Raw genomic sequence first — 23,532 nt, 5'->3', positions numbered from 1 at the left:
ATTTTTAAAAAGGTGGGGTACCAATTTTTTTAAAACAACTTACCAGCTGTCAAACAACTTATTTTGATAACTTAAAAGTTGCTTTAAAAAAAAAATTACCAAACAAAATTATATTATTTATAAGATATAAAACAACTTATAAACTGTTTAAGAAAACTTATAAACTCTACCAAATACCTTCTTAGTATGTATTTATAGTGGTGAGAAAAGAAAATTGTCAAATTTTAATTTGATTACGTCCGGTTTAATATATAGTTATGACATTGAAAAGAAAATGACCAAATTTTAATTTGATTATGTCGGATTTAATACATATTTAGGACCATTAGATATATGTAGTATTATAGTATGTTAGCAAAAATTCAAATCTGTTTATGTAGAGTAGTTTTCGAGGTAAAATCAATTGATTATAAATGATCGAGAATTCATATTGAAATTATGAAATTTTTGGGGCGATTTATAAAAGAGTCATGTTACATTTACAATGTGATTTGTACAACAATTTTCACAATACAAAAAACTCAATAGAAAAATTCAATTTATCAAAATGTAACGATATAATTGTTGTTAATATCGATGTACAATATATTTATTTTATATTTATTTATAAAAATATTTATAACTTGGTAACAAAGTTTTGTGAGTAGGGTTATTTTGTGCAAGTACTTTGTCGATTATAATTTGTTGGAATGATTATTGTATCGTGGACATGTTGCGCATTTTAAAATTTTGGATGGTTTTAACACACAACATGTTCAAATTAGTTATTTGAGAAAATTCTAATTATTCCCTATCCTTTTATAACGAAGGTAAAAATGTTTATTTCTTTGAAGAATATAAAATAAAAACCATTTTTTTAAATAAAAAAATTTCCATGTATATTTATTACTAACGACCTTGTACACACATTCTATGTACAATTGCTTTTTATGGGCAAATAATAAGTCAGGTGACATTTTGTTCAAAGAATGTCGAATAAATCAGTAATGGTTTTTTCTAATAAAATGTCTTATTTGTTTTTACTTTCAAGAATGTCTATTGGTTTTGTAATTTGTGATTGTGTTGTAAATTTAGGTGAATACATGTTAATATCATGCATTTGAAGCTAATTCAATTCAAAATATTAGCTCAGTGGATGATATAAATTCATATATACAACTTATTAGCACGTGGATTATAAGATCAATTCAACACATAATGATGAGTATGAGCTCTGATACTTCATCCCAAAAACTAATTAAAAAAATGAAAAATTCTCTAAGTACATTTATACAACTCCAAAAAATCTTAATTCAACCAATATGAAATGTCTATCAATATAACTAAAATATTTGATGGCTATATCAAAGGACCAAAGATTGAGTTTCAAAAACGATCTAAGATCGTTACCTTCCCTTATACTTCATAGTTATGTATCTATGATATCCAAAGGTATTTCAGTCTATATATTTTACCCACGATATATTTTCTCTAGAAGATTTGAATGGTATTCAAAATACAAATAGAAAATATCCCCCCTCCCCCCTCCCCCCTCCCCCCCAGTTACTCGTTCTAACATCTGTTTAAAAGACGCCACAATATGTGAAGCTGTATTGCATTTAAAGTCCCTCTCTACTAACATAATTTCCCAATTACCATGTTACGCGTGAATTTTATAGTTTTTTTTCCCCAAAAATTAAGCCAATCTATAAAGCAGAAATATTTGGTGTACATCAAATTATTAGCAATCCATAATCAATAGCTTTTAGAACATTATTTCCCCACACCCGCGTATTGGATCAATCATACAGACTTATTAATGAAGTTGAACAATAGAACATACCGCAAACCTGGTAAATCAGCACATAACAAGCGGACCCGAATATAAAAAAGAGGATGTACACAGAGAAAAAAAAAAGGCAGAACAAGTCTGGATAAACCAGCGACCCGAGACATTACTAAAATATAAATACGACGCTGTCGTGCACTCTGGACTTCTGGTTTTGTGCAACGCATTCAGATATCCACATCAAGTTCCTGATCTCTTGTTCTTTCAGTCTCATGTATGCAAAAAATACACCGTAATGGAACTGCAATGTTACAGGTAGTCGAATTTTGGTTCAAGATGTGAAAAAAAGAGTAAATGGCACTCTTATTACGTGCAAAGACAGAGACTTATTACGTGCAAAGACAGAGACCGAAAAATGGAAACCACAACTCAGAAAAACAAATTGTTAGAAGCAAACCTGCTGCTCAAATGATAAACAGAGTCGTTTCACTTCCTCTTCATAAAAGGCCTTGTCGAGCATCTGGCTCTCTCCATAGGATAACTTTGAGAATATGGATTGATAAGGAGGATACTTTTCCATGGCAGCTCGAACCTAGAAAATTGAACAAAATAACTCATTTGTTACACAGTAGGATTCTTCTGATATCATGTCATAGACAAAGGAAAGGAGGAACCAAAGTTTGAATATACAGATGCCACTCAGAATAGCAGAAACTAAATCCACAACAACTGAACAAATTGTGTGTCCCAGTAAAAATGTAATTTCAAATCATCTCCCTATGCACTTGATTATAATTGTGTAATACATAAACCAGATTACTAGAAAAGATAAGTTTGCAAAAACATTTCATAAGAATATTAGTGGGTCGCGGTCACCAACTAATGACAAATGAAGTAAACCCTCAGCTTCCCCCAAATCCCAATTCCCAGCCGAGGAAGGAAAGTATATTAACAAAATGACTACCACTGCTATGGTCCCAAGTCATGGGTCTCGCTATGGGACGATTTATGGACCGATCATTAAGTGAGAACCTCTCGATCTCCTGGTTTTGAAGCTCACTGGGTGAGAACCTCAGATCTCAAGTCAATAATGATATTTTTGAGGAAATTTTCTGCTTATTATTATTATTCCAAAAAATCCAATATATATACAAGAGATTAGACTTGAATTTCCCTTATTTAATCTTGATTTTGGATTTATAGTGGGTGAATCCTTAATAGATCACACACACGACCACGACAACCACTCCCTAAAAAGAAAAATAAAACCTATAACACCTCGGTAACTCCTGATTTGAGCCTACTTGCGCATTCATCTCTTGGTTTGCATATATCAGAATATATCACCTCTGAGACCACACTAGTGAATTCGTCTTACATAAAATTCAACAAGAGCAACAAAATTTAAGGAAACTATACACATGAACAATAAGAAAATATAAACTGAAACTGTTAACTACCTGATCAATGTCTTCACATACAGCAAGTTCCTCATGACCATAAGGGTATCTATCCAACAATTATGTAATTATCAGTGGCAGGAAAATGAACTCAAATAAGCATTTCCGATATGAGATTTAGTGAGAAAAGGTGACAGCCCTTACAGCAAGCCGAAGTTAGAATATAATTTCCTACGATCATCTCGAGTAAGCTCAGTGCCAATGCTGAAAATGGAAAAAGTAAGATGGGTTAGAAACCGGTCTTATCAAACATTGTATATCAGAAAATTTCAAAATAACAGACTGCATGAGAACCTGTTTATTGTGATATTGACTGCTCTTCTATCAGCCTCAAATGCCAGGAGGTCAGACATAATTTCTGAAGTGGCACCACCAAGTTTCTATTTGCAATTTCTAAAATCAGGGTAGAACACAAAGGCAGAATAATTCAATTTATAGACATACAAGGATATGAGAATACCACATTACCTGGCAAAATCTGTTGAAATCCTCAAGGTATGCCTTGTAAAGTGTATTCCTCATAATTTCAATGTTCATGTCATCCAAATCCTGTAAGATTAGCAAAATAAGAGAGAAACATACACAAATATTGAAAACTACCATTTTGTAGCACCGGTTTTCACTTGGTGTTACAAGAAAAAACAAATCGTAGACAAACACATTGGCAAAGCCGCAAAGGTAATCACCTACTCAGAGTACACTCTTTTAACTCCTCTTGAACTATTCGGAATAATAACAGTTCTTTGGAACATTTAGTTTCACATGCACAAATTATAGGGTTATTGAGTCATTTTGCTAATGCTTTAGATAGCATATCTTCAAGTCAACAGCACAAGTATAGGTACACAAAAGAAAACATTGGGTAGCATAACTTTGACGATTCTAATGTCCAAGGATATGGGAAAATAAATAGCTAAACAAACAGGACAATCCTCAACCTATTAAACTAAAATAAAGAACAATATAAAATCAGTACCTCTGAAGTGATGCATTCAGAGAAGTAAGGTGCAAGGGGAGTGTCGACAAGCACCAATCTGTAAAGCTCCCTCATATTCTGCGCAACCGCCAGGGTAGCAATGCTGATGAAATTTAACAGAAAATTCTTAACGAGCCATCAGTTTATTTACAATGTTAAGCGTCCAATTAAAATACATCACCTGTCAAACATTCCCAAAGGATGGCATTTCTCCAACAATTCATGAACATCCCTCTCATGCAATGTTCCAGTGACGATTAGGACAACATTGTCAATCATGTGACCATATCTAAAGTACAAGCAAGGTCCCAGGTCAAAAATCAGAATTAAATGAGAAAAAGAAAAAGTAACTAGTTTCAAAGTTCTCTACAAGAAATGCAAACATGAACTCCATCAATAAAATAAAAAAAGAAAACAGATGTCAAGATAAACAAGCAGACTATCTCCTGTGCTCAGCCCAAGCTACACAGTTGTCATGGAACAAAAAATTTTTAGTTTAAAGATTCTAAAGGACCATAACTCTAAGAACAGAAAGAGACACAAGTCACATTTAAAAATGGCGAGATACGTAGAAAGTAGTTAGGATTTTATTTTTTTGAAGAATGATTAGGATTATGTAGTTAGTTGTTACCTATTTCACGCAGCAGATAGTCTCATAATTAGCTGAATTGATTACAAAATCTGTAAAAAAAAATTATTTCTCTATAAATTGTTGTGCTGCCACCTAATAAAATAACGCAGAACATTTATTTTTCTTCTCAAAACTAACATGGTACTAGAGCCTCATGCTCCTGATACTTTTTCAGCGATGACTGGTCTCACCACAAGAATATAAAGGCAAACTTTGAACACCTAGTCAACAAGTCGGGCATGAATGATATCTATATACCAACTTGAACTGGGTCATCAAATATCTAGAAAGTAGTTGGAATTTTATTTTATTTTTTGAAAATCAGTGTTTCAGATTTTTTAGTCAGGCAGTAACATATTTTTGGGCGGCAGATTATTTCATAGTCAGTTAAATCTGTAATATTTTATCCGCTATGATTATTGCACTCACACACAAGAAAATAATATAGAACAATTGTTTTTCTTCTCAAAGCGTAATCAAGATCTTCAACCAAAAACTTGGAACCAATAATTCATGCTATAATTATCAGTTGTTGCCAGCACAATATGAAAAGAGAGTATTTGAATTTACTTTGGTAAACTATAAGTTTGAGTTTGGATTGTTTGAAAGAAGGATACGAGATTACTCAATATTTTGATGAATTTGAAATTCATAACAATGTCTCAAAAAATAACTAGTCGTAGATTTGAAATTCACTGTCAAATAGATTTACCCAATCAACCCAAAGTATTTGCTATTATAGATTTGAATCCAAATGCAACCTAAGTGTTTTTAAAAGGATAATACGGTAGCAATCTAAATTATTTTACACCATTCAAATTTCATCGACTCTTTGTCTATGTGGACCTAGAAATAATGGTACTTGCATCATAATCTTTGTCTATGTGGACCTAGAAATAATGCTACTTGCAGCATAAAAGTAGATGTTCCCACCAAGTACAAGAGAGTTTCCTTCTAACGAGTATGAAAAGAATCTATGAATATCAAGAAAAACTTGATTGCATTATATTTCAACCATAAGAATATTTGTTTTGCCATGAATAATATGCTCTTACTTGGTAGTTCTCCGTTAAATACGTATGGAAAATATTTGCATGATGGACATGAGCAAGTTCTATAGATAATTGAATGCAAATAAACCAATGGACAGTTCATTATTCAAATCTACATACGTGATATATTCCAAGAAAGTTGACAGAGGCTCTGTGGCTTGGCACAGCATGTGCTTATACTCATCAACCAGTTTCAGGGTGCATTTTTCCACAATTGTTGTCGTATGTAATGGAGAGGGCTCTACAATTCAATAAACAGCAAAAATTATCATGCTTGCAACTAAAAGAACCATCGAATGATGACCCTAGTAATACTTCATCAAGAAACCAACAAATATCCACTTCGTAAAGTATCTAATTATAGTCAGATTTTTACCAAAAACAATCTATATATATAGTTAGAATTATATTTTACCCAGTGTCCAAGCACAAGAAATTCAGTATTTCGGTCTAATTTCCAGCAGAATTATTTTTTTTAAAAAATTCAGATGATCGACAAGATTATTCCCAATACGAACGTATACACCATTGATCCATGGATTGCACACAAGTTTCCAACAGCTCAGAAGAACAAATGTAATTCTCAAGTTCCAACCTAGTAATAGATATGGTTAATGGAAAAAAATACTAACCGTTTTGCAGGTATGGTCCATACTCTGTGGCAGATAGATGCATCTTAATGTCTTCCAGAGTTTCGCACTGGCACAAATTGTTGTAATCTGCCGCCGTGAGAAGCCCCGAGCGATATCCACGCACGATCGCCTCCAGGTAACCGCCATGGATGTTGAAGGTCAGCGCTTCGAATCCGTACATTTTGCAACAGATCTGAAGCGAGTTGCAGGATCTTAGAGGCGTGGCGTTGCGTTGCGTTGCGTTGCGGCGTTGGAGCTGAGAATTGGAGAGAAGCCAAGAAGATTCAGAATTTGATAGCATCAGTAATCTAATTCCGGTCTGATTCGGACCAATTGGGTTCAAATAATTCGAACCGATACCAAATAGCATGATTTGGATATAATTTGATTATGATTTGGATTGTTTTTAAGATTAATCAAATTTTTTAAAAATAGTATTGTGCAAGCATTTACACCTGAACTCGTGTTACGTGTGATTAGAAATTGAACCAAATAAAAAAATTAAACAAAATCAATTGTTTAATTTGTTTTAACAATTCGAAATTTGGATCGGTTTTGAAATCAACCAAACTTTAATTTTAATTTGGTATAAATAAATTACATAGATTTGAAGCTAAAATAAAATTTTCTGTCGACTTATAAATAATTCTTGTGTTAAATTTATCATGTTATTATCATTATATAATTCTCATTATTACTTGTTTTTATTACAAAATATTATTTCGAAGTCACTCGCAATAAGCTAAACTTCAATAGCTTAAAGAAAAATAATAACACAATTAAATATGAATCAAAAGTCGAATGTTTAATTAAATAAAACGTCTCCAAATAGGATCCCGTAATTCCAACAAATAGAAGTGTTTAACTGCTAAATGCCATTGAAATGATCAAAATCATAATTAAACAAGATATAAAAAGAAAAACAAGAAATAGGAGTCATTGCAAGAAATCTTCACCTCATGCTCGGTTCCTCGACTCTGGATCCTTCATCTTGCGTGTGGCTGCTCTCCAAGATCGTAAGTCTTTCAAAAGTGATGAATGAATGCCCTAAGACTCGAGTGTTACAGATTTCTATGTTGGTAACAAATCAAGCAAAATAATTTCCATATCGGGTCGTGCTGGGGCGGCCAAGTTTATCCACCCAGAGCACCGTGCTCGAATTTTAATTTTTCTTTGTTACTCGGGCGCTCTAGTGCGGCCGAGTACACCCGCTCCAACGCACCTATATCGAATTTAGGCTCTTAATTCCCCTGTTCTGGATCAAATTACATAAAAATCAACTCAAACACGTGAAATACAACTACCACACACAATATAAAATGAAAAAAATAAGCGTAACATATACAAAAAAAAATACAAGAATGAGACTCAAAATGATATAATAAAACACGTAAAAATCAACACATCAGCAGCAACAAGAACATCTGCTGAGTTGTAGCCATCACTCGCAATTGATGCATCACCATTTTCCATGCCCTTCTCTGTATATTTCTTCTTTTTTTTTTTCTGGGTAGACACTCTTAGAATGTCTTTCATTATAGCATACATGCACTTCATTTTTCCTCTAGACTTGGATCGTGATCTGTTTCTTGAGAATTTCGATTCCCTCGTGATAGATCTTCCTCTGGCCATTAATCGAATCAAATTATAGTTATATAAGTATATTTTGAAAATAAATTTATTTTCATAATAATTATGTAATTAAATGACTAATATTTGTAATCATATAATTATAAAAATTTAACAATAATATCAATTATTTAATTATATAATTTTAACGAATATTAAAATTGACTGTGGAAACATAATTATATATGATTATAATTAATTAACTAAATGTAAAAAAATGGAAAATGTCACCCAAGCAAAATTGAAGGGTAAACTACGTGACTGACGATATGCAAATGGAAATTCCAGTATCGCAACCACGATTTTGACTCATCCCTCGGGCACCATTCCCACTCCATTTCCGCCAACTCGTCCCCACCCCGAGCTCAAAAGCTCTTCGCCGCCGCAAGATGCTCCCCGCGGCCGCGCTTCTCCCTTTCCTTCTTCTCCACCAACTCTGCCTCCCCGCCTCCGCCGCCTCGATCTCAGGCCTAGACTCGTTCCTCACCCAACAGTCCACCAAAGACCCACAAGCCACCAACGATTCCTTCCTACTCCTCCCTTCCTCCCTCAAAAAATCTCTCTCTCACGCCTTTCATCCGGCCACCACCTCCTCCCTTCTTTCTCTGCAGCTCTCCGTGCCCTTAACTGTCCACTTAGTGGGCCCCACATTCTTCGAATCCGCCCCCTCCACCCTCTCGGCCTTCATATCTGCTGCCCTCTCCTCCGATCTCTTTCACGTGATAACTCCATTCTCCTCCCACGCCGCCAGCCATCACTTCTCGATTTCCCATTCGCTTCACCATGAAGTTTTCCTATCTTCTTCCTCCCTTTCCAACTCCTTGTCCGCCGCTCTCGATTCCCACCTTTCTTCGGCTCCCTCATCGCTCCGATCCCAGCTGTCTTCAGTGCCATACTCCGTAATTGATAATATTATCAAGCAAGACTTCGAAAAGGAGAGGCCCATTAACTCAATCCACATCTACATCATTCATCTGGGTTCACAATCCAATCACTATGCTTACAGTTACACCTCAGGTGATCCATCTCCAGCGATGACCAAATGCTTGGGATCAATTTGGACTGGAAAAGATAGGTACTTGTGGGTCGATTTGGGAGCAGGGCCGGTGGATTATGGTCCAGCTTTGTCAGGTGATGGGGTTTTGACTAAAGGTGAGTTTCACCCCTTCGCGGCACTCCATGGTCGTCCTAAATCGCAAAAGAGTCTGCTCTCTGACTTGGCTTCATTGGTCTGGAGTGCTTATCAGGTTCTCCTTGTTCCCTCTTTGAGGATTCCCGTTCCTTTTGAAAGTACATTAGTGGTAGAGTTTATACACATACATGGTTCTCATACTGATGATAGTAGCTTAGGTTTGGATTGGAAGTCAATAGAGAGGATTTTCATGGATGAGGTTAATGACAATGGGCTGTTGCTAGGGGAGCAGTCTTTGAGTTTTAGGAAATATGAAGTGAAGTTATCTGAGTGTGCAATTTGTTCATTTGCAATTGCGAGGGCGACAACTTCTTACACATCTAGGTACCTGTTTGACAACTATACTTTAATTGTGAGCGAGTATCTGGATTCAAAACGTCTGCATCGAACAGTATCAGAATCAGTTGATGAGTTTAGAAGGGTGGCCAGGTTACCTGAGGAGGACTTTGGCAGGGTTCTTCCCGTTTATATCTTTGATCTTGAAGTAAACACAATGTTGTTACTTGATCGGTATCACCAGTCTGTGGCTTTTAAGGATATGGTTATCGCCGTCAGGACGAAGAGTACACATACTGTGAGTGATTATAGTTGCAACGGGCATCACATGTTTACTAGGACGCGGGAACTTGAAAGACCAATTGTAGGTTCTATTTTGCAGAGCATGTGGGGAATCTCACCTACACATCTGGTCTGGAGCCCCAGGCATAATACCTCTCTCGTGGATTATACATGGAGTGTTGGACAAACACCGTTTGGACCTTTCTCAGAGATATCTTCGTTGTCCTTTGTTCAGAAGGATGCTGCTAGAAGGAATGTTTTGTTGACATCATTGAATTACAGTATTACGAGTGCAATAGATGTTCTTGAATCAATTAGTGCGAATGGTGGAGACAGAAAGCTTCTGAAACAGAATCGTCGTGCTGAATTTTTACAGAGGTGGAATTTGTTCAGGTACAAGCTGGACAAGGCGATTTCAGCATTGTCACATTTTGATTATGAAATGGGTTTGTATTATCAGAGGTCCTCAGATCACGATCTATATGCTATCCACTCTCTTGTTTATCATGCGTCCCAAGAATTGGAAGCTCGACTTACCTGTTTCAAGGACCCACCATTCCCATGGACTTCTGTTTCAGTATCTGCTGGAGCTTTGTTTGCATTATTTTATGTCTGTGCCAAACGAGACAAATTGTTCCAAAACAAGAGGAAACAGTTTTGAAGTTTTAAATTTGTCATTCAGTGTATGATTGGATAGATGAAAGGCTTGTATTTCTTATGTAGGGTACAACATTCTCAAAAGTTATTTGTCGTTTTCCAAAAGAAGTGCAGTTTAACTTGTTTATCTTTGAATAATGATCTGTTATAGGTAAGTTTTTGTGTATTTTCCTCTTGCAATATTTTAATATGTCACATCACGGATTGTCTTGAATTCATTGAGCCCATTTCTGTTTGATATACATATGAGATAGAATTTGTTCAATTATCTCCTTGCACTGCAAATCTTCATGTGTTAATGAAAAAATGGAATTTTATGTTAGTTCATTTTACTTGTCCAAACTGAGGATTTTGAGGTCTGAGAAGCCGCAGATTGAATATTCAGGTGAACAAAATTTGATGTCCCAATTTGACAGATAGCCAAATTTGGGAAATCTTGTAACGTTTTCTTGTTCAAAGACAGAAACATCGATAGTCATTATGATCTAAGGTAAGCTTAAGGTTTAAGAAGATTGTCCTACTTTTCCATCATAAGAACCAAAACCAGGACCTTGTAATTCTCTAGTCTCTCCACCAGGATAGGTTTTTGGGAGCTCTTTATGTTTTTATTGTTTTTTTCTTTTCTTTTCTATTATTTTCTTGTTTCTTAAAGGCTGAAAGTGGAAGCTAATGGAGGAGGCAGGAGAGAGGATGTGGCTCTCGAGTCCTGTAGCTATTTTGCGGGGGTTGGGGTGGGTGTTTACAGGGGGTTTTGTGACCAATAATATTACAGTTTTATACTTGTTTTGTTATTGTTTTTGGTATGCTCAATCTATGTTGCAGTGGCTATTTTGCATAATTTCTTTGTTGAGGGCTTTCCTACTCGTTTATGTTTTATAAGTTTACAGCAGTTAATGTTACAATGTCCTTATGGTAATCTATGGCCTTCTGAACAATAGCTCCTATTGGTATTCTTCCAGATGTTCAATTCATAAATACCACGAGGCTTAATCAGTGTAAGCAGTGTTGAAAAACTAATCTTCTCATTAGTATCTAATCTTGTCTATCTTTATTTGTATTTTGTATTTTAAATTCTTAAGATTAGGCTGTCTTATCTTTTATGCTTTTATATATTTTTTGTAAATGGAATGAAACATTTTGTTTCCCATTCTCCCCCTATTCAAACTACATAGTATCAATTAGCCAGGGCTTTTAATGACAAAAAATGGTATGACAGCCACACCTAAACCCCAAACTTCATAACCCTTCCCTGCAGCTACCGACTTTCCATCTGTACTGATCACATGTCACAGATTTACTGGCAGAAACTTTCCAGTGGTCTCAATCTGTGATGATGTTTATCTATGGCAAAGGGAAGAATGAAGATATTTGCCTTCCTTCGGTCTTATTTAGGCCTTGTCATGATCCCAACTCCGTGTGTATTGCAAATGGGACACTTTCTCGGGTTACCGGTTCTAGTTCTGTTCAATTGACTAAAGATATTTGCCTTCCTTTGGTCTTATTTGTGCCAAACCTTACTTGTAATCTGCTGTCAGTCAGTAAACTCAATCATGAGTTTGTCTCCACGACTAAGTTCTCCGTTAATTCTTATGTTTTCCAGGATTTGGCATCGGGGAGGGCGATTGGCAGTACTGATATTTCTAGAGGCTTATACATTCACAAGATGGATGCCTCATTGACCAAGTCTCTTGCCCATCCTTCCATTTCTGCCTTGACTTTGAAAAATGTCATGGATGTTTTATTATGACACTATCGCTTAGGTCACCCGAACTCGTTGTATCTTAAGAAGTTGTTTCCTTTCTTATTTAATAATAAAAGTTATATTCATTTTCAATGTGATGTTTGTCAATTCTTTAAACATACTCGTGCATTTTTCACACCAAACTGTTATATACCTTCTATGCTTTCTCTCTTTTCTCTCTTATACACATCGATATTTGGGGGACCTCGACCCAACCTTGGGGTAACTCGTTGGTTTATCTTGTTCGTCGATGATCACACATGTCTACCATGGGCCAGAAAGTACCCAGATTTTCAACCATTTCCATAGCATGGTTCAAACACAATTTTCTACTAACATTCGGGTGTTGCACACTGATAGGACTTTTGATTATTTCAACTCTGTTTTGGGGGTACCTACAAACACACGACATAATTCACCAAAGCTCGAGTGTTGACACATCACAACAAAATGGGGTCTCGGAGCAAAAAAATCGGCACCTTCTTGAGGTTGCCTGGTCCTTACTGTTTATCACAGATGTACCCCGATACCTTTAAGGTGATGTCATCCTAACAACCACTCTTATCAATAGGATGTCCTCCCGCGTATTGGCTTTTCAAACCCCCATCCAAACCTTCCTAAAGTCCTACCCTTCATCTCATCTCATTCACCAGATCCATCTTAAGGTTTTTGGTCGCTCATCTTTGTTCACATTCACTCTCATAACCGTGGGAAGCTTGAACCACGCGCTGTCAAGTGTATCTTCCTTGGCTATTCTTCTACCCAGAAATGCTACAAGTTTTTTTCCTCCCGTCACAAAAAAAATAGTACACTTCAATGTTTGTCAGTTTTTTTAATCCGAGCCTTTCTACACCAAGTCCTCGGTTCAAGGGGGTGTCTTCCGTCATTGAACCACAAATTTTGGAATCCACACCACCGTCCATCCCTTGTATAGAACCACCAAGACTCGGTGCTATGCCACCAGATCTAACTCATGTCCCTAGGAGACCAAACCACAATGACCCAATTCATACTTATTCTCGAAGGAACAATCCATATCAAGAGAATATACAATACCTGCACAAACTCAAACTACTCATGAACTCTCTCCGATGCAAAATTCAGGTGCAAATTCACCAGACTTAACTGATTCTGATGCACCTGTGATTGACCTTATTGATCTCGATGGCAGTTTAGATGACAGACCGATTGCATTGAGGAAAGTAGTCGGAACATATACACGACATACTATAGGTAACTTTGTCTAACTTGAGCATTTTTCACCTACATATCATGCATTTCTTTCCAGTCTAGATCTGGTTCAGATTCCTCCCACTATTAACGAGGCCATAAACGATCCAAATTGAAAAGATGTCGTCTTTGAAGAAATAAAAGCACTGAAAAAGAACAATATATAGAACATCACTGATCTATATGGGAAGAACATGTTGGAGGCAAATGGATTTTCACAGTCAAACATAAGCCTGATGGAAGCATAAAACGCTTGAAGGCCAGACTTATAGCCAAGGGATACACATAGTCTTATGTCATTGACTTTGACTGCCAAGAAACTTTGCCAATGTTGCCTGACTAAACATTGTTCGAGTTCTCTTATCAATTGTAGCTAACTCAGACTGACCTTTGTATCAACTCGAAAGAATGCATTTCTTAATGATGATCTTGAGGAAGAAGTATTTGCAAGTGGCAAATATTCTGAAAAAGGCTATCTTCCATACAACCTTTGAAGATTTGTGTTCCAAGCTAGGCATGATGGACCTATGTTACCCAACTTGAGGTGAGTGTTGAAAAACTAATCTTATCTCATTAGTATCTAATCTTGTCTATCTTTATTTGTATTTTTATTCTTAGGATTAGATTGTCTTAATCTTTGGAATGATATGTTTTGTTTCCTAATGATACCTGGGTAGATCGGGTGAGCTTGGGTGGGCAATCTACCCGAGCAGAGAATTTTACTTTTTCGTAAAGATTTTGACGTGATGGGATGAGTATGACCTGGCCTGGTTTCCCGGGTGGTCTGGCCTTGTCTACCCAGGTGCTGTGGCCCGGTCTGCCCGGGTGGTCTGGCCTGGACTGCTCGGGTGGTCTGGCCTGGTCTGTCCGGGTGATCTGGCATGGTCTCTCGGGTGGTCTGGCCTATCCTGATGGGATGACCCCAGGTTAAACAATCTGCACACACTCAACAAGATAATGTCAGTGGGGCGCCGAAAGGGTTTCCGGCGTAGCGATTCGGACGCTCAAGTCAGTACAAGGTTCACCGAGTAGAGAGAGAATTTATTGAATGCAGTAGATTGTTATCCCTGTTAAATGAGAAAACTTTGGTATTTATAAGGGAGAAGATGACCTCGATTATAGTGCATGAACACTATTCTTGATTAGACAGTTGCCCATGCCCTGTCCTCTGACAGCTGCACATGACCTGTACTCCGACACCTGCCCATGCCCTGTACTCTGACAACTGCCCATAACCTGTCATCTGTCGGTAGGCATTGCGACCCATACTGTTCGGGTCTTGTCATGGGCACTGATTATCATGCTAATGATGCATAGTAACCCATAATGGTCTGGTGACCGGAAACCTGTCCGGACGAGAGGATCCTGGTCGGAGAAAAGTACCATGTCCGGGCTAGAGGACTCTGGTCGGGCGAAAGTACCCTGGTCGGAGGAAAGTACCTATCCGGGTTAGAGGACCCTGGTCGGATGAAAGTACCCTGGTCCGGGCTAGAGGACCCTGATCGGGCGAAAGTAGCTTGTCCGGGCTAGAGGACCCTGGTCGGAGGAAAGTACCATGTCCGGGCTAGAGAACCCTGGTCGGACGGAAGTACCCTGTCTAAATTTTATCCATGCTCTACTCTTTGTAGCAAATTGAAATTGACTCGTTTAAGTTTTCTCTTTTCGTCCGAGTCCAAGAATGACCCGAGCCCTTTCCATGGTATTATTTCCCATTCTCCCTCTATTCAAACTACATTCAGGTTACTGCTTGTCTGCGTTTTTTGGGTATTATTATTTGCCAGTGAATTTCATTGTTTACGGAGTAGCATCTGGAATAGATAATAGCTCAATTATTGTTGTGGAAATAATTTGTATTGTACAATCAGAGGAAAACTCATTTACAAAGATTTCTAATTTAATCAACCTGTATCTTCTACAAACTATTTTTGTTCTTTACATGGAAAGGAAATAATTCATGGCAGCATCTTGACTCTTGAGCCTGGAAAACTAGAATTATATTTCCTCTCCTGCAAGGAAATTACATTTGATGATATCTATTATTTAGCTGATAGGGGTCATGCCTATTGTGTTGCTCCCAACCAATGTCTGCACAGTCGTAGTTGAAATGGAGTGGGCCTTGCAACTGAAAGTTGTTTGCATTAGAAGAAAATACAAATGCTCTATCTTCAATTCCATCATACAAGATCTCACCAAGTTCAGGGTTTCTATCCTCTCTTTTCTGGTTTCTTATGCTCTCACCATCAATTTCTTCCTCGATATTTGAGTTCTTCTCAACCAGTTCTTTAAAAACGGAAGACCTGAGGAGTAGACCGAGAGCTGTTGGAGAGGATTTGGTGCGTGGGCTAACTGGCACTTTGTTGGCAAACCTTTCTTGCTTGGTGAGGTCATCTGCACTAAAAGCTCTTCTTTTCAAAAATGGAGACAGTGATTCCTCTCCTGTTTGGAAATTGGAAAATATTGGCGGTGAATCTTGGCATGGTGTTGTTTTCTTGTCTGGAACTGAAGTTCTTGCTCCTGGCTTTAACCATCTGATATACGTGCTCAAGTCAAAGTTCGTGACAGCGTTTATCCCTCTGTATTCTATGGCTGCAATGTCATAAGCATGAGCTGCCTCTTCTTGAGTACCTATAAACAGATGCACCATTCAGATCGAAGAAAACATACCAGTTTACACTATTCTACAAACGCCAATTGTGTTGCAGACTACTCACTGTAAGTTCCTAGATAGAGGTACTTATTTCCAAAAACTCTTCCTATCCTTGCTTCCCATCTTCCATTATGATGGTGCCTGTTATTTGCAAGTGCGAGTTTAGAATCTTCAATGAAGGACATAACTTTAAAATAATTTGGGATAACATATACCTGGCAACTCCTCTATACTTTGATATACCTCTTGAAAAACCACTGCTTTTTCTGTGGTAAAGAATTTTGGGTTAATCCTTACTTCCATAAGAAAACTTCAAAATATTTATTCAATTAAAATATAAAAAAAAAATCGTACCTTCTCAGTGAGGCAAGATACTCTTCCTTTGTTAGAGTTTGCATGATTTCAATTTCCTTCTCATAATCAGAGATCTGCAGAAATTATATTTGGATTTAATAAGAATCCATGACATTGTATGGACTTGACTTAAGTCTTATAGGGGTTTAAAACTGTTGACAATAATACAGGAAAATTGGTTAAAGTTGATGTCCCCCAATATTTCAGTGCTGCTAAATCATATGCCCTCGCTGCAGCTTCCTCGTCATCATATGCACCTAAGCCATATTTGAGAAAAGAAAACCTCAGAGACAGTGTTAAATCAAATAGATAATTGGAAAAACCAAAACTACGATCCAAATTGCAACGAGTGGCCGTATACAGTCAAATTTTTACTCACCAAGATACACTGCCCGTTGTCAAATTCCAATTTGAAGCATGGACCATGAAAGTGATGCAAGAATTCAAAATCAGGCACCAACATTTATTTCAAGAAAAGTAACTACATAAATTTCATAAATTAATTGTAAGAGACCTTGTTTCCCCTTTTTCTTCTGAGTTACATTCCATGTAAGTTTATCCCATAGGTGTGCTTCGTATCTACCTGTCCATTTATGCCTGCTAACCCCACGAAACCTCGAACTTCTTTTCACGGTTGTTGCTGCAGAAGTTGGATCAACTTGTTGATTTGGTGTCTGCTGGTTGTCACAGCTGAGTGCTAGAGCAACTGCATCTCTTTTTCTACGTTTTACAGGCATCACGTCAGAAACTTCACCATCCATCATGCTCACAATATCCCTTCCAAGATATGGATCACTTTTTATCATTTTCAGCGCCATTTTTAATCGTCCTCAGTTGTTTGCCCTGGTCTTTTCTTTGTTTTCCTTCTTTCAGCTCTCTTTATTTGTATCCTAATTCATGTGTACTTATATATAAGATCATGTTTTTTTGGGCTTATTATGTTTTTGGCTGTAATTGTCTCTACCAACTTTTGGATAACGACGGGAAGGGCGATGGAAACAATGAATTTGTGAGTTGGGACAAATATATGTATTCTTGTTCTACCTTCCAGCCATTAAAACCGTGTTTACTACCAAATATTATTTATTAATGATCAATGTCCCAGCCGCAGAGACGGTGATTGTGACCTCAGAATTTGGAATATCCATCCCACGGGTGTCTGACTTGTTGAGCATCTATACTCAAGATTTTTTTAAAAAAATTCCATGCATAATATTTATCAAAACATGAACTTTTACCCCTTATAGTTTACCTAGTTTCTCTGTTCCGCTAAATTTCTTCCCTTAAAATATGGCCTTCGAGAGAGCAGATGTGAGGCCCGGGGCCGAAGAGGACGGGGGTGATCGCCGGTGCCATGAGGTTGCACGGACAATGAGCGGCTCCTGGCAGGCTTCTAGGCGGAGGGAACATGGATGAACCGATCTTACACCGGTAGGAGAGGGATTCCGAGACTGTTCAATGTAATGGACTGTACAGTTGAAGAGGGCTTAAAAGATTTGATATGTACTACTCATACCACGAAGGTGCATCTTCTTTTCGGTAGCCCATCACATAAGAACTCCAAAGGTAAGCGTGCTTGACTTGGGGCAATTTTGGGATGGGTGACCTTCTGGGAAGTTTCCTAGGGTGCGTGTGAGTGAGGACATAAGCACGCTGGAAAGACTCGTCTTGGTACAGTGAGGACAGTCGTCGAATCTGGGGCGTTACAGCAGATGAGATTCTACGATACCATGTGTAGCGTGAGTGCAAGTAACATTGCTCTTACATCATTCGAGACACGACTTTGTGATCTTCTTATGAATGATGGTCATCTATGACATAATTTTTGGTGTCTTTCCAAATTAACTTTGGTACATCAAAAGTTCATTTACTGTAACTNTGAAGAGGGCTTAAAAGATTTGATATGTACTACTCATACCACGAAGGTGCATCTTCTTTTCGGTAGCCCATCACATAAGAACTCCAAAGGTAAGCGTGCTTGACTTGGGGCAATTTTGGGATGGGTGACCTTCTGGGAAGTTTCCTAGGGTGCGTGTGAGTGAGGACATAAGCACGCTGGAAAGACTCGTCTTGGTACAGTGAGGACAGTCGTCGAATCTGGGGCGTTACAGCAGATGAGATTCTACGATACCATGTGTAGCGTGAGTGCAAGTAACATTGCTCTTACATCATTCGAGACACGAGTTTGTGATCTTCTTATGAATGATGGTCATCTATGACATAATTTTTGGTGTCTTTCCAAATTAACTTTGGTAAATCAAAACTTTATTTACTGTAACATGACTATTCTTATCACGTAGCCGTGTTATGTTAGGCTTCTGATCTCCCCATTCCGCATTCATGGGAACACTCCGTGTCTAGATAAAGAAAGACTTGTTTTTTTGTTTCTTGCACTTTTTAATGTGTTTATTTGTTTGAAAAAAATGATTTTGTGTGTGTGAAAGAAATAACAAATACCTTTTTGAGATATAAAACTATAGTTATTAGACATAAACAAGTGCTTTTTTAAAAGAACGAGTCGAAACTGGTTTTTGAGTTAAAAACCTAAGCAATAACTCGTTTTCATTCTACGCTACGTTTGTGTATTTTATCTCTTACAATCAATTTGATTGTAAATATCACCCTTTTAAGTTGATTGTATGCCATATTCTTGACCAGTCGGATGAAACTAAAAGTTTGACATGATTTGTATAAGAGATTGCTCCAGACTCCTATTATAATCTGGATTAACCATTTTCGTAGAATGACGATGTATATTGAATAATTAATATATGAATCAATGTATGATCATGTTTGTGCTAGCTTGAGCTCATATATCAATGTGTTTATTAGGAAAAAAGAAAGAAGGCGAGTCGGTAAAGCTTGGAGTGACGTGTGTTGATACTCTTCGAAGTCACATGATCGATTCTCGTGTGGAGCATATTCCTCGTTGAAATACTGTGAGGTAAGCTCTGGAGGTCCGTGTTTGTTGTCTTTTTATCTCGGGTCCCTACCTACTCGTGCATATCCCTCAATTTCCCTTCTTATTTGGGTCAAGAGACCTCCGACTCATATAAAAATATTTATCACCATGGATAAAACTTTAGAGCAAAAAAAAAGCGCAAAATGCCATATTTGGGCATTTTCTTGGAGTCATCGTCCATACTTGTTAGTGTTCTTGTCTCTTGTTGTTTTAGTGAAGTTGCTGAGTTTTTGATTTGGTCTTATTGTTGGGAACTGGATTTTTAACGATGATATCTATGGAATCGGCTCCTCTACTATTCTTTACTTGTAGCTTTCATCTTAAAATTATGCGGTTAAAGGATCAAACTAGGAAATGAATGGCTTAGCTTAATTAACACGACAAATAATTGTAGCATGTTTTTTGTTCCATTGAAGAATATACTCTTTCTTCTAAAAAAATTTCAGACAAAGGTAATGTCGCACAAATTATGTTATTATTAATGAAATTCGAATCCAAATCATATATTATTAGGATTTTTTTTATTAAATGATAACTATTTTTAGTGTCATAGTTAATTTTTATGATGTCTAAAATGCTTGGACATCATTTATTTAAGGCAAAAACTTGTGTGAGACGATCTCACGGGTCGTATTTTGTTAGACATGTATCTTATTTGGGTCATCAATAAAAAAATATTACTTTTTATGCTAAGAGTATTACTTTTTATTGTGAATATATGTAGAGTTGACCCGTCTCACAGATAAAAATTCGTGAAATCGTCTTATAAGAGACATGCTACTCTTTATTTAAAAGAAAAGATGAATAATATATAATAGTGACAAATTAAAGTAATCTTACTCAAAGAGTCATTCTGTTTACAAAGAATTTTATTAAAGAATCACGTCTAAAAATTCTTTTAATTATAAATTCTCGATCGTTTATGTATCAACTGATTTATATCCAAAAATCAATAAAATTATTGTAAATACATGATTCTACAAATACACGATATATGCATACTACGACTGGTATATATATTCGTCCCACGGACGAACTGCCGAATTTATCCACCTGAAAAAAATTAAAATGTTTACATAATTTTTTTTAAAAAAATTACTAGTTACTACTGGATTCATCACTGTAGATGGGCCCAAACTCAAATAGTTAAATTTTATTGATGGGCTTTGGTAACTCAAACATATTAGCTTTACGGGCTAAAATTTAATTGGTGTTACAAACTCGGATAGCAGATGAAAAATGGATAGAAATTAAAAGTTTAGTTATTTTTTTTTAAACAATATATATGAACAGTTGAAAAACTTTCATTTTAAGCTGCATTTGAGAACCTGGTTGGGTAAACAAAAAGAAGCTAGGAGAAACATTAAGAAGAGGTTGAAGAAAGGTATGCCTCGACTGTTATGGGAAAAATTTCAAGAAAGCAAGTCCCCATGACACACATTCTCCCAGCTTTGGCTATTTATAGCAAAAATTCTTTCTTCGGTGCTCTTGTTTACTCAAATTCTATATCACAGTGTTTCTTTATTCCTTCATCACTCTTCTTCAAAAATGTGTCTGTCACAAGGAATAATCCATGTCAAATCATATTTATCAACAACTTTAGTTTTAATACAATGTCTGCACTGGAATTATTATGTATCGATTTGTATTTGTTGTCTTTAAACATGTTCGTGCAAAAGACGAAATTTGGTGATGTTGGTTGCAAATTAGCTACCAATATTTTTTTCGATATCTAATTCAATTACAAATTAGTGGTGCATGTACATGAGATGTCGGCTTTTTTAAGCCTTATGTTATATGAAACTCCCATTCATAAATAGGTGGCATCTAGACTTGATCGTGGGACTAGCCCTCTCCACTGCTCTGATACTAGATGTGAGTGGTGAGTAACTGGTTAAGCATGTGAGACATGATATACTTATCTTCTCTAAACCTGTGTTTTGGGGAAACTGATAATGATTAAGGATGGGAAATGAGTGAGAAAAACTTCACGGGAAAGTATCAGTCCAGCCCATTGCGGTTTTTCTTTTAATACTGAACACTCAACCAGAACAGTATATTATAAAACCTCATTCAAGACAAGACCTCACCACAACAAGAAACTCAACAATTGTATATCAATCAATCTTAAACAGAGAAAAGGAATGATAAGCATATCCAGTGTCTCTCACATCATTACTTCAATTATCCCGTTATATGTTGCCATGATTGCAGCTTACATATCCCTAAAGTGGTGGAAACTTTTCACACCGGATCAATGCTTGGGGATCAACAAATTTGTGGCAAATTTCTCAATCCCTCTCCTATCCTTCCGAGTGATCTCAACGAACAATCCCTACAAAATGAACTTGAAACTTGTGTGCGCCGACTTTCTTCAAAAGACACTAGCTTTCATTATTCTTTCAGTGTCTGCAAGAATAATATCGGGAGGAAATCTAAAATGGATCATTACCGGTGTTTCTTTATCAACACTGCCTAACACTTTGATTTTAGGAATCCCATTATTGAGGGGAATGTATGGAAGTGGAGCTGTGGTTTTCTTGGCTCAGATTGTTGGGTTACAAAGCTTGGTTTGGTATAACCTTTTGTTGATTCTTTTTGAGCTCGATGCTACGAATGAATCGTTAAGGGCTGCATATCCTCCTACAATAGTAGAAGGTATGCACTATTTCATTGGTAGAGTGTGTTGTATTGAATTAGTTTCTGTCAAATGTATATTTTTTCCCCTGTGTTTCTTGTGATTTGAAGAATGCAAATTAACTTTCTGAAGGAGAATCGGAAGGCCCGCGAAGAGATGAAGGTGAAGTAGATGACAGAATCCGGAATCGGAAGAAAACGAAAATAAAGATGATATTTTTAACAGCGGGGAGAAAGCTCATCAGAAATCCCAATACCCATGCATCCTTAGCAGGTCTTATATGGGCAAGCATCCATTTCAGGTATTCTCCAGTAGTTAATAAAACACACGACAAATGCACAGCGAAAACGACTTGAAATGGCATAGTAATGTTAATAGAAGCTGACAGTATATGTGTTTACAGGTTGGGAGTAAAGCTGCCATATGTGATTGAAAAATCCTTGTCAATATTGTCGGATGGAGGACTTGGGATGGCTATGTTCAGCTTAGGTTTGGCTAAATTTGTGGCAGTACTTTCTGATCATTCAGTTTAATATCTGTGTGAAACAAATCCCTTCACTTTCTTACATTTTATTACCTTACAGGACTCTTCATGGCATCACAGAAATCGGTGATAGCCTGCGGGGCTCGGAAAGCAACATTAGCCATGGCCATGAAATTTGTAGCAGGACCATTACTCATTGCCGCACCCTCGATCGCACTAGGACTGAGAGGAACATTGCTTAAAGTAGCAATCTTGCAGGTGCCTTATTAGCGACTCCCATGCACGGGGACATCACTCATAAATTTAGTTAGCAATCCATGTTTCTAAAATATTGTGTTGGTATGTTATTCGAGAAAAGGCTGCTTTACCTCAAGGATTGGTTCCATTTGTATTTGCTAGGGAGTACAACATACATCCAGACATATTGAGCACCGGGTACTCCATTCGACTAGTTTTCGACTTCTATGTGTCATCCTTTATGCTAATCTTATCTGTATTTTTCCAAGGGACTGGCGTCTGTCCCCGTACACAAAATGTGGTGTACATAATACGAGACTGTTTCTTGTCTGTAGGGTGGTCTTTGGTTTGCTGATAGCTGTGCCGATCGCGTTAGCGTACTATTTCTTGCTGGGTTTGTAGAAGATTCAGAGAAGCAGTGCAATGTGGATCACCTTTTCAGCCATTTCAATTGTTGTATGGATTTTGAAAGAAACGAAATAAATCAACACACGGTTCACGGGCAAATTGCAATTAATTGTACGGGCAAAAATATAATAAAAATAACATAAAACCTATGCTAAATTGAATTTTAAAATTTAAAATTAGATCAATTGGTTTTGATTCCCCATTGTTGAGATAGGGAAATGGTCTAAGAGAAAATGATACAAAAATTATGAGGAAGATTTGGACAGGAAAAATATA

At 37.0% G+C, this 23,532-nt stretch overlaps 4 protein-coding genes across 6 annotated transcripts; 2 read left to right on the top strand and 2 right to left on the bottom strand.

Moving 5' to 3' along the window:
• Positions 1 to 1,688: 1,688 nt before the first annotated feature.
• Positions 1,689 to 6,788, bottom strand: LOC140960521 (V-type proton ATPase subunit d2). The gene is made up of 10 exons (XM_073418819.1): positions 6,520 to 6,788; positions 6,008 to 6,128; positions 4,386 to 4,493; positions 4,205 to 4,307; positions 3,697 to 3,777; positions 3,523 to 3,608; positions 3,373 to 3,432; positions 3,229 to 3,277; positions 2,226 to 2,360; positions 1,689 to 2,069 (listed from the first exon to the last, which is right to left on the bottom strand). The coding sequence occupies exons 1-10, from the start codon at positions 6,698 to 6,700 to the stop codon at positions 1,938 to 1,940; spliced, it is 1,056 nt and encodes a 351-aa protein (XP_073274920.1). The 5' UTR covers positions 6,701 to 6,788; the 3' UTR covers positions 1,689 to 1,937.
• Positions 6,789 to 8,425: 1,637 nt separating this feature from the next.
• LOC140959555 (uncharacterized) lies at positions 8,426 to 10,769 on the top strand. Its single transcript, XM_073417458.1, has one exon. It carries the CDS (start codon positions 8,538 to 8,540, stop codon positions 10,557 to 10,559), a length of 2,022 nt encoding a protein of 673 aa, XP_073273559.1. The 5' UTR covers positions 8,426 to 8,537; the 3' UTR covers positions 10,560 to 10,769.
• A 4,309-nt stretch (positions 10,770 to 15,078) lies between these two features.
• LOC140958719 (AP2-like ethylene-responsive transcription factor At1g16060) lies at positions 15,079 to 16,994 on the bottom strand. Of its 2 annotated transcripts, none has more exons than XM_073416278.1 (5): positions 16,907 to 16,994; positions 16,528 to 16,784; positions 16,389 to 16,439; positions 16,238 to 16,314; positions 15,079 to 16,151 (listed from the first exon to the last, which is right to left on the bottom strand). In XM_073416278.1, exons 2-5 carry the CDS (start codon positions 16,569 to 16,571, stop codon positions 15,544 to 15,546), a joined length of 780 nt encoding a protein of 259 aa, XP_073272379.1. In that variant the 5' UTR covers positions 16,572 to 16,784; positions 16,907 to 16,994; the 3' UTR covers positions 15,079 to 15,543. The 2 variants fall into 2 exon arrangements, with proteins under 2 accessions (XP_073272379.1, XP_073272381.1); XM_073416280.1 differs by lacking the exon at positions 16,907 to 16,994 and having other exon boundaries at positions 16,528 to 16,601; positions 16,696 to 16,791.
• Positions 16,995 to 20,770: 3,776 nt separating this feature from the next.
• On the top strand, positions 20,771 to 23,515 carry LOC140959575 (probable auxin efflux carrier component 8). 2 transcript variants are annotated; one of them, XM_073417489.1, is made up of 6 exons: positions 20,771 to 22,147; positions 22,260 to 22,428; positions 22,531 to 22,616; positions 22,712 to 22,869; positions 22,970 to 23,046; positions 23,184 to 23,515. In XM_073417489.1, exons 1-6 carry the CDS (start codon positions 21,634 to 21,636, stop codon positions 23,248 to 23,250), a joined length of 1,071 nt encoding a protein of 356 aa, XP_073273590.1. In that variant the 5' UTR covers positions 20,771 to 21,633; the 3' UTR covers positions 23,251 to 23,515. The 2 variants fall into 2 exon arrangements, with proteins under 2 accessions (XP_073273590.1, XP_073273589.1); XM_073417488.1 differs by having other exon boundaries at positions 22,970 to 23,515.
• Positions 23,516 to 23,532: the final 17 nt, after the last annotated feature.

This window comes from Primulina huaijiensis, chromosome 15 (assembly GCF_012295235.1).
Source record: "Primulina huaijiensis isolate GDHJ02 chromosome 15, ASM1229523v2, whole genome shotgun sequence".
In the NCBI taxonomy this organism is placed as follows: Eukaryota; Viridiplantae; Streptophyta; class Magnoliopsida; order Lamiales; family Gesneriaceae; genus Primulina; species Primulina huaijiensis.
This window is presented reverse-complemented; position numbering and strand designations above follow the sequence as displayed.

Excerpts from the sequence above, each read along its gene's own strand:
- LOC140960521 (XM_073418819.1), bottom strand. The coding sequence starts at position 6,700 with ATGTACGGATTCGAAGCGCTGACCTTCAACATCCATGGCGGTTACCTG. Across the intron at positions 2,361-3,228 it reads TATGTGAAGACATTGATCAG|GTTCGAGCTGCCATGGAAAA; the intron begins GTAGTTAACAGT and ends TCAATTTTCTAG. Across the intron at positions 2,070-2,225 it reads GTTTATCATTTGAGCAGCAG|TTCCATTACGGTGTATTTTT; the intron begins GTTTGCTTCTAA and ends GTAACATTGCAG.
- LOC140959575 (XM_073417488.1), top strand. The coding sequence starts at position 21,634 with ATGATAAGCATATCCAGTGTCTCTCACATCATTACTTCAATTATCCCG. Across the intron at positions 22,148-22,259 it reads TCCTCCTACAATAGTAGAAG|GAGAATCGGAAGGCCCGCGA; the intron begins GTATGCACTATT and ends AACTTTCTGAAG. Across the intron at positions 22,870-22,969 it reads TTAAAGTAGCAATCTTGCAG|GCTGCTTTACCTCAAGGATT; the intron begins GTGCCTTATTAG and ends ATTCGAGAAAAG.
- LOC140958719 (XM_073416278.1), bottom strand. The coding sequence starts at position 16,571 with ATGCAAACTCTAACAAAGGAAGAGTATCTTGCCTCACTGAGAAG. Across the intron at positions 16,440-16,527 it reads TATCTTGCCTCACTGAGAAG|AAAAAGCAGTGGTTTTTCAA; the intron begins GTACGATTTTTT and ends TCTTTACCACAG. Across the intron at positions 16,315-16,388 it reads AAGTATAGAGGAGTTGCCAG|GCACCATCATAATGGAAGAT; the intron begins GTATATGTTATC and ends TGCAAATAACAG.
- LOC140959555 (XM_073417458.1), top strand. The coding sequence starts at position 8,538 with ATGCTCCCCGCGGCCGCGCTTCTCCCTTTCCTTCTTCTCCACCAACTC.